This window comes from Panulirus ornatus, chromosome 68, assembly GCF_036320965.1.
Source record: "Panulirus ornatus isolate Po-2019 chromosome 68, ASM3632096v1, whole genome shotgun sequence".
NCBI lineage: Eukaryota > Metazoa > Arthropoda > Malacostraca > Decapoda > Palinuridae > Panulirus > Panulirus ornatus.
The window spans coordinates 27041457-27058291 of NC_092291.1; the positions used below are offsets into that span (position 1 = coordinate 27041457).

General features: G+C 41.2%; 1 protein-coding gene across 1 annotated transcript in view; it reads right to left on the minus strand.

Annotated features, from left to right (window-relative positions):
- Positions 1-16835, minus strand: part of Pyroxd1 (pyridine nucleotide-disulfide oxidoreductase domain 1) — a 140585-nt gene that overhangs the window by 47208 nt on the left and 76542 nt on the right. The window contains exon 5 of the mRNA XM_071659568.1: positions 4800-4954. Within this exon, the coding sequence (XP_071515669.1) occupies positions 4800-4954 (155 nt within the window). The remainder of the gene's footprint in view (positions 1-4799; positions 4955-16835) is intronic.

Here is a 16835-nt window from a genome sequence, read left to right on the forward strand (position 1 = left end):
CAGGACTGAGGTGCTTGTCAGCTACGAGTTTTGCAAATTCGTCCACATTCTCGGCACCTTCGTCGTTTGAAGACCGCTTTTCTCCACACACTTGATTCATGGAAATTCCATGACACTTCTTGAATCTTTGGAGCCATCCTTCACTACAGTCATGCTCATGTAATTTCAGTTCTTTATGGAACAACTTAGCCTGGTCCATTATTGTGCTACTTGACAAGTCCACTCCATCACTCTGACGCTGTCAAAACCATCCCATCATCACTCGATCATGCTCAGCAATCTTACCATCTTTCACAGTTTTTCTAATTGTCATTTGCTTCTTGGAATCACTGTCTGCATAAAATTTCAATATTCTATCCCTTTGCTTCTTTATATCATAAACAGTTGATGAACCAATACTGTAGATGTCACACACTGAAACACCATGGTCCATTTTTTCAACAGTTCTACTTTATCTTGGATCGATATGGACTGGTGTTTACGTTTGACACCACGACCGACACTCTCATATGTCTTAGAAGCCATAGCTAGGGTTAAATTTAAGCAAAATAAGCTAGGAATCTCAGAACTGCGGTATCACCACCAACAAGTGCAGTGTAAAGAAAGTAAATAAGCACACCCTACACACAACGCCATCTGTGGCCGCCCAGTAAAAAAGTCTGGTGGCTACGTTAATTTCAAGTTCCCTCACATAATTTTGTCCGGACTATAGGAGGTGCCAAACCATCAGTTGCCAGATATTCGGTGGTGTACCTGTACCAAGATCCACTGGTAAGAGATATAATGATCTAAAAGTTATATTAAGAAAGGAGACACACCAGTTTATACAACAGAACAGAAAGTTATTGAAACTCCTCCCCTGACCAAGAAGTGAGAGTCCCAGTGGTAACTTAACTCCTATAGTAGGCAGGTAATTCATTCTAGAGAGTGAGCGTAAGGAAGAAAAAACTGGAACAGAAACAGACCATTGCTGTAAAAATTACTAGATGTAGGTTCTCCCAAAATAAGTGCATTCGTTAGCTTAGAGAAGCTGAGTCCCAAGTGTATGTCCAAATAAAATATTTCAGAGGTGGCAATAAAACAAGTTTTCTCAATTTTCTGGGTAGACCTCCACCATATATACCTACAAAATAAGACTGATACATGATATGGGACCTAATTTACGAAAAATTCTTTTGTCACTTTCCTTGGGTAAGTTACTGTCTCTTATATGGTAATGCTTCTGTCTCCGTCAAATGCATAGCATAGGTTATTCTTGCAAAAATGGAAGCCCTTATCCCCTCTACTTCCAATCTATGCTTCAAACGTCCCTGTCTTGAGGCCATTCAGGGAAGGGATCAGGTTTACTGGGCTTGGGAAAACTCCTTCCTCTGACTCCCATTCAGCTTTCATCACAACCCATAATCATTCCAAGTACATTATCCAAGATACAAAGCATTTCTTTATTCAAGGGAAGTACCATAACCTCTCATCATTATCCACTTTCTTCAGTTACCATTTCTCCTCTAACTCCACCCTGAATGGCCCTAACATTACTTCATTCCCTGATGCTCCTCTTACTAATCCTGTGCCCCTTTCTATTCAAACTGTCCAAAAAGTGTTTCTCTCTCAGAACACAAACAAGGCTGATGGTCCTGATGGCATCCATCCCCATGTACTGAAAGAGTGTGCCTCTGATCTTGTACCTGTGCTTATTCATCTGTTCTATTTCTGTTCAAAAATCAAATCTTTTCCTTCTTCTTAGAAGCATGTGTTGATACATCCCATCCCTAAGAAGGGTAACCATTGTGACCCCTCTAACTACTTTCCTACTGCTTTGACATCTACCATTTCTAGTCTCTGAATCCCTCCTCAACTCCCATATCCTTAGATACCATGAATATTATAGTCTTCTCTCTGATCACCAGTATGTCTTCCGTAAGGTAAGATCCACTAGTGATATTCTTTCCTATCTTGCTAATGTCTGGTCATCATCCCTGGGCATCTTATGTTGACATATCTAAAGCTTTTGACAGGTGTGGCAACGGGGTTTCATCTCTAAGGCCCCCCTCTCTCACATTGCTCCTTCTACCGATCTATCTCTGAAGCTGTTGATGGATCATCCCCCCCCCCAAAAAAAAATCAGCAGTGGTGTCCCTCAAGGTTCTGTCCTGTCCCCTACAATTTGTCTCCTTTTTGTTTACAATTTCCTCTCTTCTACAAATATCCAAGTGCCCTCATACACTTATGACTCAACACTGCATTCATCCACTTCCATAATTCTGCTCCTTCTTCTCTCACTTGATCTGCATCTCATCTTGATACAGCTTCCTCAGTAAACTCAGGCTTGGACAGGGTATCTCAGAGGGGTAGACGAAATCTAGTTAAGTTTACTGCCTCAAACAACCAGTTTGTACCCATATCTTAATCAAAAACTTCTGACAACTCTCGTCTCTCCTTTAATGGTTCTGTAACTCCACCTCTTGACTCAATGAATATACTTGGTATTACTACTTCTTGGAAACCCCACATTAGGGAAATAGCTAAGTCTGCCTCTAAAACATGGGAGCCCTGTTTAGATGTCAAAATTTCTTTTCTTCTAAACAGTTGCTCCATTTACACAAAAGATTGATTCTTCCTTGTTTGGAGTCGAAAGCAGTCCAAAATAAACTCTCCCAGGCTAACTTTAAAACTTGACCCCTTTGACCCTACAACATAATGTTGGTTCACTTTTCCTCTTCTACAGCTATTACTTTGGTTTTTCTTCCTGACAGCTGGCTGCCTGTGTGCCACCACCACTTACTAGCCCATGCAATACTCGGCAAGCTGCTGCATCACATGACTAGTGTGTGGCCATTGACAACTCTTGGGCAGGCCATTTGATAACTGTTTCTCTCCTTACACCTCGAAGCGTTGGAACTTTCTACCTACTCATGTCTTTCCCAATAACTATGACCTGGCACATCTTAAAAGACGGGTTTGTCAATTCCTTTATATTCATAAATACTTTCCCTTATCTCCTCTTTTTCCCTTTCATAATCCTTGCTATATTTCAATTAAGGCCGAGCCTTGATGCTGACTTTTGTCCATGACTGGAGCCTCCAATGAAGAAAAAAAAAAGGAAGGGGATTATATGATAATATGATAAACCATCTTCTCATTATCACCCAAGGATATCTTTGATAGGCTAGTTGGAACACTGCACTGAAGGAAAGTCAGTCAACTGATATATATCCCCAATAATGACTCATGGATACAGAGTGATCTCGTCACATGAATTAGCTCAACAACAAGATCCTAGAATTGCATCAAATTGTTTTCTATGTTAATGGTTACCAAATCCAGTAACTTCTAAACACTAATCACAGAAGGCTGCTATCTACTTCTATAGGGGCAGCCATCACCGTAATAAATCATCAGTATACTGGCCAGAGAAAGAAAGGTCAAATATGCTCACACCCATTCTCTAGTTGTCACATGCAGTGCACTGAAATCACAGCCCCCTGTCTACAACCAAACCCCACAGACTCTTCTGCAGTTTCCTCTGATCTCTTCATATCCCCTGGGTAAGTCCAGTGACAACATGTCAACCCCTGTAATATACATGGTTCTAATTCACTTTATCCCATGCATCTTTCACCTTCTTACAAGTTTCAGGCCCTAGTCACACAAAATCTCTCTCATTCCACCTTTACATTTCCAACTTGGTCTAACCCTTCTTCTTGTCCCCTTCACTGCTGATACATATATTCTAAATGTCAATCTCTCCTCATTCATGCTCTTTTTACTACAACATTTCTCTTTTACTCTTTTATTACTTACTCCATCAAACCAACTCACATGACATATTGTCTTCAAAAGCTTCATTTCCAACACATCCATCTTCCTCTGCACATCCTGACCTATAGCCTATGCCTCTCATCCATACAACAATACAACATTGTTGGGACTAATACATCTTCAAACATACCCTTTTCTGCCCTTCTAGGTAATGACCTCTCTTTCTACACAATCCTCGATGCCCAAAAAACCTTTGTCTCTTCACCCAACTGATGACTCACTTCCACTTCCAAGGTTCCATTTGCTGCCATGTCTACTCCCAGGTATCCAAAATCCTCCAAAATTTCTCCATTAAACTCACACCACAACTAACCTGTCCCTCTACCCTGCTATACCTAGTAACCTTGCTTTTATTCACATTTAGTCTCAACTTCCTCCTTTCACACATTCTTCCAAACTCAGTCACCAACTTCTGCACTGCACTTTCTCACTCAAATCTGCCACCAATGCTGCATCATCAACAAACAACTGTTCCACTTCCAACACCCTATCATCCCCTACAGACTATATTCTTGCCCATCTCTCCAAGACTTGCATTTATATATCTTCTTAAGCCAAATGATAATAAATAAAAGAGAAGAAAAGGGATATAAATTCATGGGAACAAAAAATCTGGTCTGGCAGTATGTTTTCACAGAGGACAACTTAGAAAAATCCTAAAACTCTGAACTGTTAGCAGCTTACCTCTGCAGTGGTCACATCATCTCTGTGGTGGTTGTACATTGGCCAAAGGAGACCTGAAATACACAAACTGCCACTCTCTACTTGAAAGAATTGCAAGGAGTGGAGGAACCCAGTGTTTCCCCACTAGACAGACAGGGTTAGAAGTTCATGACACCAATATTTCTCCAGAATATCTCATGCTCATGGAACAAACAGTAGAGGAGATGAACGTAGTTTACCGCATTGCGTTTAACTATCACAGCTGTAAACTACAATAAAAAATACTGTATGTCAAAAATTCTGATTTATATACATACCTGAACTTCATCCACAATGTACCTTCTTCTTTTAACTGGGGTAGTACTCTCTATCTTCTCCTTATCTAACTCAGATCTAAGAAATTCTGCAGCTCCAGCATCAATATAATTTGCTGTCATGTGCTTGTCTCTAATCACCCATAAAATTTCCACTCCTGTAATAATTTTTCCTAATTACACATCCACATGAAAATACCCTTTAAACAGAATTCAAATCAGTAAAAACAACTTCCAAAGATTTTTTTTTCTTTTCATACTTGCACATCATTTTCTGCACTAGCAATGTGGCTGTAGAAATAGTAAAACAATGGACTTATTTGATCACATTTACCTTCAAGTCATTATGCAAAATTGCACCACTTCCTTTCGATATAGGAATGCTTTGCCTCATGGGTTAAATACTTCCAATGACTGCAGGCAGAGATAAATGATAAATGGGAGTTTGAAGAAAGAAATTTACCTAAGCCCAATATACCTGGTCCCTTGCCTGAATAGCCTCAGAACAAGAATGACAGAACCACAGACTAAATGAAGTGGTAGTTTTTGACAATAACCTCCACTCATGTTCACCAGAAACATAAGTATCACCAGGGAGGTGGGGTAATCTACCATAGCAAAGTCCAAAAAGAATATTCCTAAGGTATCCCATCGGCAGTGTTAAGGTTTCAATGTTGGGGGAGGATGTATATTTCATGGGGATGCATCTACACGAGTGTGGTCAAATGAATTAACAGTACCCTAGCTTGTCATTTGTAGGGTAGTAGGGACATGGTATAGCAGGAACTCTGGTTAATTCTCATATCTTCCAGTGATGACTCAGGTTTACGGACTGGTCTTGTCCTAGGACCAGTCCTATCATTCTACTAAGCATAAGATCAATCCATTTACCTGATTCCCTACTGGAGGATGTAGGATTAATGAGTGGTCCTACAGTATCATGTCTCTACTGACCTACTAATGATATGCTAAGGTATGTTACGACAGGGCTTATCATGGTAATCTGTTTCATTCTGTTCAGGCCCCATAATCATATACCAGTCATGTGCTGTAAGTAAATGATGTAGGAGCTCTACTCTGAATAATCATTAAATTTCATCAGGAAAAATTCCACAAAATCAAGCTGATACAGTCCCTGTGTACTTCTCTTCTGTGAAGAATTTTTCTATGAAAAAAAAAGGGTCCTTTTACTAACCTAGGTATGGCTACCTCTTAGGATCTCATACTTAGGAGTGGGGAAGAGCCTATGTGGTTAACAATTTAATTATCACTATGAAACACCAGAATCCATTTCACTAAGAGGCTCCTGCAGTTTCAAGGCTGTCCTAATTCCAGTAACAGGGAAATAATGGACTCCTCTGGAATGAGATGTCCCTTGGCAAGACTACTTGTTTTCCCTCAACAGACTATGATCAGACTTGCCAAATGAGATTTCACTTCCTGTGCAACCACAAGCAGACGGAAATTCAATAAGACTCCTATGTAGCTGAAGAACGTATGGAAATAGAAAAATGTTGGGGGGGGGGGGGGGGGGGGGACAAAAAAAAAAAAAAAAAAAAAAAAATGGTATATGTGAGTAATTCGTAGTCCCAACAATATTATGTGGTTGCAAGGCATGGGTGTAGGGATGTTCACAGGAGGGTTGCATGTGTTGGAAATGAAATCTTTGAAGATGATGTATGGCATTAAGTGGTTAGATCAAGTAAGTAATGAAAGGGTACTAGAGATGTTTGGTAATAAAGAGTGTAGTTGAGAGAGCAGAAGATGGTGTGCTGAAATGGTTTGAACATAGGGAGAAAATGAGTGAGTAAAGATCAATTCATAGTCCCAACAATATTATGTGGTTGCGCAAGGCATGGGTGTAGGGATGTTCACAGGAGGGTTGCATGTGTTGGAAATGAAATCTTTGAAGATGATGTATGGCATTAGGTGGTTAGATCAAGTAAGTAATGAAAGGGTACTAGAGATGTTTGGTAATAAAGAGTGTAGTTGAGAGAGCAGAAGATGGTGTGCTGAAATGGTTTGGACATAGGGAGAAAATGAGTGAGTAAAGATCAATAAAGAGGACATATGCATCAGAATGGAGAGACCAAATTGGAGATGGAAGGATGAACATTTTTTTGAGCAAATGGGGCCTAAACACGCAAAGGGTGAAAAGGCAGGCAAACATTAGAGTGAATTGGAATGATGTGATATGCTAAGGTCAACATGCTGTAAGTGAACTGAACCAGGGGATGTGAAACATCTGGGTTAAACCATGGAAAGGTCTGTGGGGCCTGGATGTGGATAAGAAGCTGTGATTTCTGTGCATTACACATGAAAGCTAGAGGCTGTGAAAGAATGTGGTTTTCTTTTTTTTCCTGGTGCTGCCTCGTTGACACAAGGGGTAGCAACGTTGTTTCTTGTGCAGCAAGGTGGCACCAGGATTGAATAAAGGCAAGCAAGTATGCATAGGTACATGTGTCTATATGTATAAGTCTGTGTACATGAGTGGATGGGTCTTTCTTTGTTTCCTAGCACTACCTCAATGTGTGAAAGAAGAGAACTGAGAGTAAATGTGAATAAGAGCAAGGTTATTAGGTACAGAATGGTTGAGGGACAAGTCAATTGGAAGGTAAGTTTAAATGGAGAAAAACTGGAGGAAGTGAAGTGTTTGGGTATCTTGGAGTGGATTTGGCAGCAGATGGAACCACGGAAGTGGAAGTGAGTCATAGGGTGGGGGAGGGGGCGAAAGTTCTGGGAGCATTGAAAAATGTGTGGAAGGCGAGAACATTATCTTGGAAAATAAAAATGGGTATGTTTGAGGGAATAGTGGTTCCAACAATGTTATATGGTTGCGAGGTATGGGCTATAAATAGAGTTGTCTGGAGGAGGGCGGATGTGTTGGATGAAATGAGATGTTTGAGGACAATATGTGGTGTGAGGTGGTTTGATCGAGTGAGTAATGCAAGGGTAAGAGGGATGTGTGGTAATAAAAAGAGTGTGGTTGAGAGAGCAGAAGAGGGTGTTTTGAAATGGTTTGGGCACATGGAGAGAATGAGTGAGGAAAGATTGACCAAGAGGATATATGTGTCGGAGGTGGAGGGAACGAGGAGAAGAGGGAGACCAAATTGGAGGTGGAAAGATGGAGTGAAAAAGATTTTGTGTGATCGGGGCCTGAACATGCAGGAGGGTGAAAGGAGGGCAAGGAATAGAGTGAATTGGAGCGATGTGGTATACCGGGGTTGACATGCTGTCAGTGGATTGAATCAGGGCATGTGAAGCGTCTGGGGTAAACCATGGAAAGCTGTGTAGGTATGTATAGTTGCGTGTGTGGATGTATGTATATACATGTGTATGGGGGTGGGTTGGGCCATTTCTTTCGTCTGTTTCCTTGCGCTACCTCGCAAACGCAGGAGACAGCGACAAAGCAAAAAAAAAGAAAAAAAAAAAAAACGTTGAGATGTATAGGTATGTATATGTGCGTGTGTGGACGTGTATGTATATACATGTGGATGGGGGCGGGTTGGGCCATTCTTTCATCTGTTTCCTTGCGCTACCTCGCTAACGTGGGAGACAGCGACAAAGTATAATAATAATAATAATAAAATAATAGTAATAATAATGATATTTGGTAAAGGGGCTAAAGGGGAGGAGAGAACAAGAAGTGGTGATGTGAGAAGGATATGGAGTGAGTATTTTGAAGGTTTGCTGGATGTGTTAGATGAGAGAGTGGCAGATATAGGATGTTTTGGTCGAGTTGGTGTGTGATGTGAGAAGATTAGGAAGAATCATTTGGTAAACAGAGAAGAGGTAGTAAAAGCTTTGAGGAAGATGAAAGCTGGCAAGACAGTGGGTTTGGATGGTACTGCAGTGGAATTTATTAAAAAAGGGGGTGACTGTATTGTTGACTGGTTGGTAAGGTTACTTAATGTATGTATGACTCATGGTGAGGTGCCTGAGGATTGGCAGAATGCATGCATAGTGTCACTGGACAAAGGCAAAGGGGATAAAGGTGAGTGTTCAAAATACAGAGGCATAAGTTTGTTGAGTATTCCAGGGAAATTACATGGGAGGGTATTGATTGAGAAGGTGAAAGCATGTACAGAGCATCAGACTAGGGAAGAGCAATGTGGTTTAAGTAGTAGAGGATGTGTGGATCAGGTGTTTGCTTTGAAGAATGTATGTGAGAAATATTTAGAAAAGCAAATGGATTTGCATGTAGCATTTATGGACCTGGAGAAGGCATTTGACAGAGCTGATACATATGCTCTGGGGAAGGTATTAAGAGTACATGGTGTGGGAGGCAAGTTGTTACAAGCAGTGAAAAGTTTTTATCGAGGATGTAAGGCATGTGTACGAGTAGGAAGAAAGAAAAGTGATTGGTTCTCAGTACACGTCAGTTTGCGGCAGGGGAGCATCATGTCTCCATGGTTGTTTAATTTGTTTATGGATGGGGTTGCTAAGGAGGTGAATGCAAGAGTTTTGGAGAGAGGGGCAAGTATGCAGTCTGTTGAGGATGAGAGAACTTGGGAAGTGAGTCAGTTGTTGTTCACTGATGATACACTGCTGGTGGCTGATTCGGGTGAGAAACTGCAGAAGCTGGTGACTGAGTTTGGTAAAGTGTGTGATAGAAGAAAGCTAAGAGTAAATGTGAATAAGAGCAAGGTTATTAGGTACAGTAGGGTTGAGGGACAAGTCAACTGGGAGGTAAGTTTGAATGGAGGAAAACTGGAGGAAGTAAAGTGTTTTAGATATCTGGGCGTGGATTTGGCAGCGGATGGAACCATGGAAGCGGAAGTGAGTCACAGGGTGGGGTAGGGGGCGAAAGTTCTGGGAGTGTTGAAAAATGTGTGAAAGGTGAGAACATTATCTCGGAAAGCAAAAATGGGTATGTTTGAAGGAATAGTGGTTCCAACAATGTTATATGGTTGCGAGACGTGGGCTATAGACAGAGTTGTGTGGAGGAGGGTTGATGTGTTGGAGATGAGATGTTTGAGGACAATGTGTTGAGAGGTGGCTTGATCGAGTAAGTAATGAAAGGGTAAGAGGGATGTGTGGTAATAAAAAGAGTGTGGTTGAGAGAGCAAAAGAGGGTGTTTTGAAATGCTTTGGTCACATGGAGAGAATGAGTGAGGAAAGATTGACAAAGAGGATATATGTGTCAGAGGTGGAGGGAATGATAAGAAGTGGGAGACCAAATTGGAGGTGGAAGGATGGAGTGAAAAAGATTTTGAGCGATTGGGGCCTGAACATGCAGGAGGGTGAAAGGCATGCAAGGAATAGAGTGAACTGAAACGATGTGCTATATCGGAGTCGACGTGCTGTCAATGGATTGAACAAGGGCATGTGAAGCATCTGGAGTAAACCATGGAAAGTTTTGTGGGGCCTGGATGTGGAAAGGGAGCTGTGGTTTCGGTGCATTATACATGACAGCTAGAGACTGAGTGTGAACGAATGTGGCCTTTGTTGTCTTTACCTAGTGCTACCTCGCGCACATGAGAGGGAAGGGGTTATCATTCCATGCGTGGCGGGGTGGCAATGGGAATGAATAAAGAGAGCAAGTATGAATTATGTACATGTGTGTATATGTATATGCCTGTGTATGTATATATATGTATACGTTGAAATGTATAGGTATGTATATGTGCGTTGTGGACGTGTATGTATATACATGTGTGTGTGGGTGGGTTGGGCAATTATTTCGTCTGTTTCCTTGCGCTACTTCGCTAACGCGGGAGACAGCGACAAAGTATAATAAAATAAAATAAAATAATAATAATAATAATTTTTTTTTTTTTTGCTTTGTCGCTGTCTCCCGCGTTTGCGAGGTAGCGCAAGGAAACAGACGAAAGAAATGGCCCAACCCACCCCCATACACATGTATATACATACGTCCACACACGCAAATATACATACCTACACAGCTTTCCATGGTTTACCCCAGACGCTTCACATGCCCTGATTCAATACACTGACAGCACGTCAACCCCGGTATACCACATCGATCCAATTCACTCTATTCCTTGCCCTCCTTACACCCTCCTGCATGTTCAGGCCCCAATCACACAAAATCTTTTTCACTCCATCTTTCCACCTCCAATTTGGTCTCCCACTTCTCCTCGTTCCCTCCATCTCCAACACATATATCCTCTTGGTCAATCTTTCCTCACTCATTCTCTCCATGTGCCCAAACCATTTCAAAACACCCTCTTCTACTCTCTCAACCATGCTCTTTTTATTTTCACACATCTCTCTTACCCTTACGTTACTTACTCGATCAAACCACCTCACACCACACATTGTCCTCAAACATCTCATTTCCAGCACATCCATCCTCCTGCGCACAACTCTATCCATAGCCCACGCCTCGCAACCATACAACATTGTTGGAACCACTATTCCTTCAAACATACCCATTTTTGCTTTCTGAGATAATGTTCTCGGCTTCCACACATTCTTCAAGGCTCACAGGATTTTCGCCCCCTCCCCCACCCTATGATCCACTTCCGCTTCCATGGTTCCATCCGCTACCAGATCCACTCCCAGATATCTAAAACACTTTACTTCCTCCAGTTTTTCTCCATTCAAACTTACCTCCCAATTGACTTGACCCTCAACCCTACAGTACCTAATTACCTTGCTCTTATTCACATTTACTCTTAACTTTCTTCTTTCACACACTTTACCAAACTCAGTCATCAGCTTCTGCAGTTTCTCACATGAATCAGCCACCAGCACTGTATCATCAGCGAACAACAACAACTGACTCACTTCCCAAGCTCTCTCATCCCCAACAGACTTCATACTTGCCCCTCTTTCCAAAACTCTTGCATTCACCTCCCTAACAACCCCATCCATAAACAAATTAAACAACCATGGAGACATCAAACACCCCTACCGCAAACCTACATTCACTGAGAACCAAACACTTTCCTCTCTTCCTACACGTACACATGCCTTACATCCTCGATAAAAACTTTTCACTGCTTCTAACAACTTGCCTCCCACACCATATATTCTTAATACCTTCCACAGAGCATTTCTATCAACTCTATCATATGCCTTCTCCAGATCCATAAATGCTACATACAAATTCATTTGCTTTTTCTAAGTATTTCTCACATACATTCTTCAAAGCAAACACCTGATCCATACATCCTCTACCACTTCTGAAACCACACTGCTCTTCCCCAATCTGATGCTCTGTACATGCCTTCACCCTCTCAATCAATACCCTCCCATATAATTTACCAGGAATACTCAACAAACTTATACCTCTGTAATTTGACCACTCACTCTTATCCCCTTTGCCTTTGTACAATGGCACTATGCACGCATTCCGCCAATCCTCAGGCACCTCACCATCAGTCATACATACATTAAATAACCTTACCAACCAGTCAATAATACAGTCACCCCCTTTTTTAATAAATTCCACTGCAATACCATCCAAACCTGCTGCCTTGCCAGCTTTCATCTTCAGCAAAGCTTTTACTACCACTTCTCTGTTTACCAAATCATTTTCCCTAACCCTCTCACTCTGCACACCACCTCGACCAAAACACCCTATATCTGCCACTCTATCATCGAACACATTCAAACAAACCTTCAAAATACTCACTCCAACTCCTTCTCACATCGCCACTACTTGTTATCACCTCCCCATTTGCGCCCTTCACTGAAGTTCCCATTTGCTCTCTTGTCTTATGCACTTTATTTACCTCCTTCCAGAACATCTTTTTATTCTCCCTAAAATTTAATGATACTCTCTCACCCCAACTCTCATTTGCCCTCTTTTTCACCTCTTGCACCTTTCTCTTGACCTCCTGTCTCTTTCTTTTATACATCTCCCACTCAATTGCATTTTTTCCCTGCAAAAATCGTGCAAATGCCTCTCTCTTCTCTTTCACTAATAATCTTACTTCTTCATCCCACCACTCACTACCCTTTCTAATCAACCCACCTCCCACTCTTCTCATGCCACGAGCATCTTTTGCGCAATCCATCACTGATTCCCTAAATACATCCCATTTCTCCCCCACTCCCCTTACTTCCATTGTTTTCACCTTTTTCCATTCTGTACTCAGTCTCTCCTGGTACTTCCTCACACAAGTCTCCTTCCCAAGTTCACTTACTCTCACCACCCTCTTCACCCCAACATTCACTCTTCTTTTCTGAAAACCCATACAAATCTTCACCTTAGCCTCCACAAGATAATGATCAGACATCCCTCCAGTTGCACCTCTCAGCACATTAACATCCAAAAGTCTCTCTTTCGCGCGCCTGTCAATTAACACGTAATCCAATAACGCTCTCTGGCCATCTCTCCTACTTACATATGTATACTTATGCATATCTCGCTTTTTAAACCAGGTATTCCCAATCACCAGTCCTTTTTCAGCACATAATAATAATAATAATAATAATAATAATAATAATAATAATAATAATAATAATAATAATAATAATGAATTGGATCGATGTGGTATACCAGGGTTGACGTGCTGTCAGTGGATTGAATCAGGGCATGTGAAGCATCTGGGGTAAACCATGGAAAGTTGTGTGGGGCCTGGATGTGGAAAGGGAACTGTGGTTTCGGGCATTATTGCATGACAGCTAGAGACTGAGTGTGAACGAATGGGGCCTTTGTTGTCTTTTCCTAGTGCTACCTTGCACACATGAGGGGGGAGGGGGATGGTATTCCATGTGTGGCGAGGTGGCGGTGGGAATGAATAAAGGCAGACAGTGTGAATTGTGTGCATGGGTATATATGTATGTGTCTGTGTGTGTATATATATGTGTACATTGAGATGTATAGGTATGTATATTTGTGTGTGTGTGGACGTGTATGTATATACATTGTGTATGGGGGTGGGTTGGGCCATTTCTTTCGTCTGTTTCCTTGCACTACCTCGCAAACGCGGGAGACAGCGACAAAGCAAAATAAAAAATAAAAAACAATAATAATAATAATAATAATAATAATAATAATAATAATAATAATAATAATAACAATAATGATATTATTATTTCATTATTATGCATAATTACTATTTCCCACATCAACAAGGTAGTGCCAGGAAACAGACATACACCTATCAACATATCAACATATACATACACATACACAGGCATATAAATATATACATTTGTACATATTAATACTTGCTATCAATAGACTGAACCAGGGCATGTGAAACATCTGGGATAAACCATGGAAAGGTCTGAGGGGCCTGGATAAGATGGGGAACTGTGGTTTCGGTGAATTTCACATGACAGATAAAAACTGAGTGTGAACGTATGTGGCCTTTTTGTTTTCCTGGCGCTACCCTGCTGCAGCAGGGGGTAACAATGCTGCTTCCTGTCGGGTGGGGCAGCAACAGGAATGGATAAAGGCAAGCAAGTATGAATATATACATGTGTATATATGTACATGTCTGTGTATGTGTAAGTATATGTACATATATGTTGATATGTATATGTATGTATATGTGAATGTATAGGCATTTATGTATATATGTGTGTATATGAGTGGGTGGGCCATTCTTTGCCTGTTTCCTTATACTTATTGCTGAGTATAGTGGAGTGAGAATACTGCATGTCATTGACAGTAAGTAAAACGGGAATGTGGGAGCTGGAAACCCTCCCCTTCCGGTATTTCAATTTCTAAAAAAGGAAACAGAAGCAGGCAGGCAAGGAGTGCTTATCCTCCTCGAACACTCAGATTGGGATGTCTGAATGTGTGTGGACATAATCAGGATGAGAACATTTAGACAGATAGCATGTTTTGAGGAAAGAAACCTGGTTGTTCTGGCTCTGAGTGAAATGAAGTTCAAGAAAATATCTTGGGAGTAAGGTCAGGGCCTTGTATGAAGACAGGAGCTAAGGAGGGGGTAGCACTACTCCTGAAGCAGGAAGCAAATTCTAGACAGGTGTGGGTAAAACTGAAAGTGGATGGAGAGAGATGGGTGATTATTGGTGCTTATGCATGTTATTTATCTCCTTCCAAAACATCTTTTTATCCTCCTAAAATTTAATGATACTCTCTCACCCCAACTTTCATTTGCCCTCTTTTTTGCTTCTTGCACCTTTCTCTTGACCTCCTGCCACTTTCTTTTATGCATCTCCCAATCATTTGCACTACTTCCCTGCAAGTAGCATCCAATACCTCTCGCTTCTCTTTCACTAACAACCTTACTTCTTCCCACCACTCACTACACTTTCTAATCTGCCCACCTTTCTCATGCCACATGCATCTTTTGCACAAGCCATCACTGCTTCCCTAAATACATCCCATTCCTCATTCACTCCCCTCATGTCATCTGCTCTCACCTTTTGTCAATCTACATTCAATCTCTCCAGGTACTTCCTCACACAAGTCTCCTTTCCAAGCTCACTTACTCTTTTCTCCCACTTCCTCACACAAGTCTCCTTTCCAAGCTCACTTACTCTTTTCTCCCCAAAATTCTCTCTTCTTTTCTGGAAACCTCTACAAATCTTCATCTTCACCTCCAACTGCCCTTCTCAGCACATTAACATCCAAAGTCTCTCTTTCACATGCCTATCAACCAACACGTAGTCCAATAACACCCTCTGACCATCTCTCCTACTCACATACATATACTTATGTATATCTCTCTTTTTAAACCAGGTATTCCCAATCACCAGTCCTTTTTCAGCACACAACATACAAGCTCTTCACCATTTCCATTTACAACAATGAACACACCATGTACACCAATTATACCCTCAACTGCCACATTACTCATCTTTGCATTTGAATCACCCATCACTATAACCCTAGCTCGTGCATCAAAGCTCCTAAAACACTCACTCAGCTGCTCCCAAAACATGCCTCTCATGATCTTTCTTCTCATGACCAGGTGCATAGGCACCAATAATCACCCATCTCTCTCCACCCACTTTCAGTTTTACCCACATCAATCTAGAATTTACTTTCTTACACTATGTCACATACTTCCACAACTCCTGCTTCAGGAGTATGCTATTCCTTCCTTAGCTCTTGTCCTCTCACCAACCCCTGATTTTACTCCAAAGACTTTACCAAATCACTCTTCCCCTTTACCACTGAGCTTCATTTCACTTAAAGCCAAAACATCCAGGTTTCTTTCCTCAAAGATACTACCTATCTCTCCTTTCTTCTCATCTTGGTAACATCCACACACATTCAGACACCCCAATCTGAGCCTTCAAGGAGGATGAGCACTTCCCACTTGACTCCTTCTGTTTTCCTTTTTAGAAATTCAAATACAAGGAGGGGGGTTCCCAGCCCCAAGTTCCCGCCCCCTTTAGTCACTTCTACGACATGCGGGGAATACGTGAGACTTTGATATCGATATAAAAATAGAAAAGATACTGTCTCGTATCAAGAGAAGCTCAATGAATTTCAGAACCATGCAAAAGGTCTATGGTTCTTTGATAGTGCTCCTTGTAAATGTCCAGATTTGAATTCTTGTAATTGTCCAGCTATAAAGAAAGTTTCTAGAAATGAACATGAATTTTTGATTGATCAAAGGTCAAAGAGAAAGATGGTAATTGGAGGTGTAGACCATCAAGAAAGCCTGAGGATTAGAAAAAAGTCTGAACGCAAAAATATGGTTAAACATAAAGAAAATATTGAATTAGGCCATTCATCTTCATCTCTCGTAGTTCTTCCTTCATCTTCAGAACCAGAGACAAACTTATATAAACCATCAAGTAATGAAGCTGAGTTACCTCCGAGTGCCAAGAGAGATTTCAATAAAAAGAAACTGACTTCTAACCTCTCAGCTGTAGCATGCACTTGTGACAAAACAGGCCCAAAGATGTTGGCGCAGAGAACCCACATCTTCAGCTGAATTTTTTCTCACGGATCCACAACTTTTCTGCACTACCCACATAAGAATATCAAAAAAAGGGTAAAAATGATCCATCCTACAGCAAAATACTGAGATCATTATTTCAATTCTTGCTTTACTGTGAAACTAGCATAATTCTTTTACATATCAAATGAGTGAGGGAAGGTGGATGAGGCCTAAAGATGCTGGGGCAGAGAAT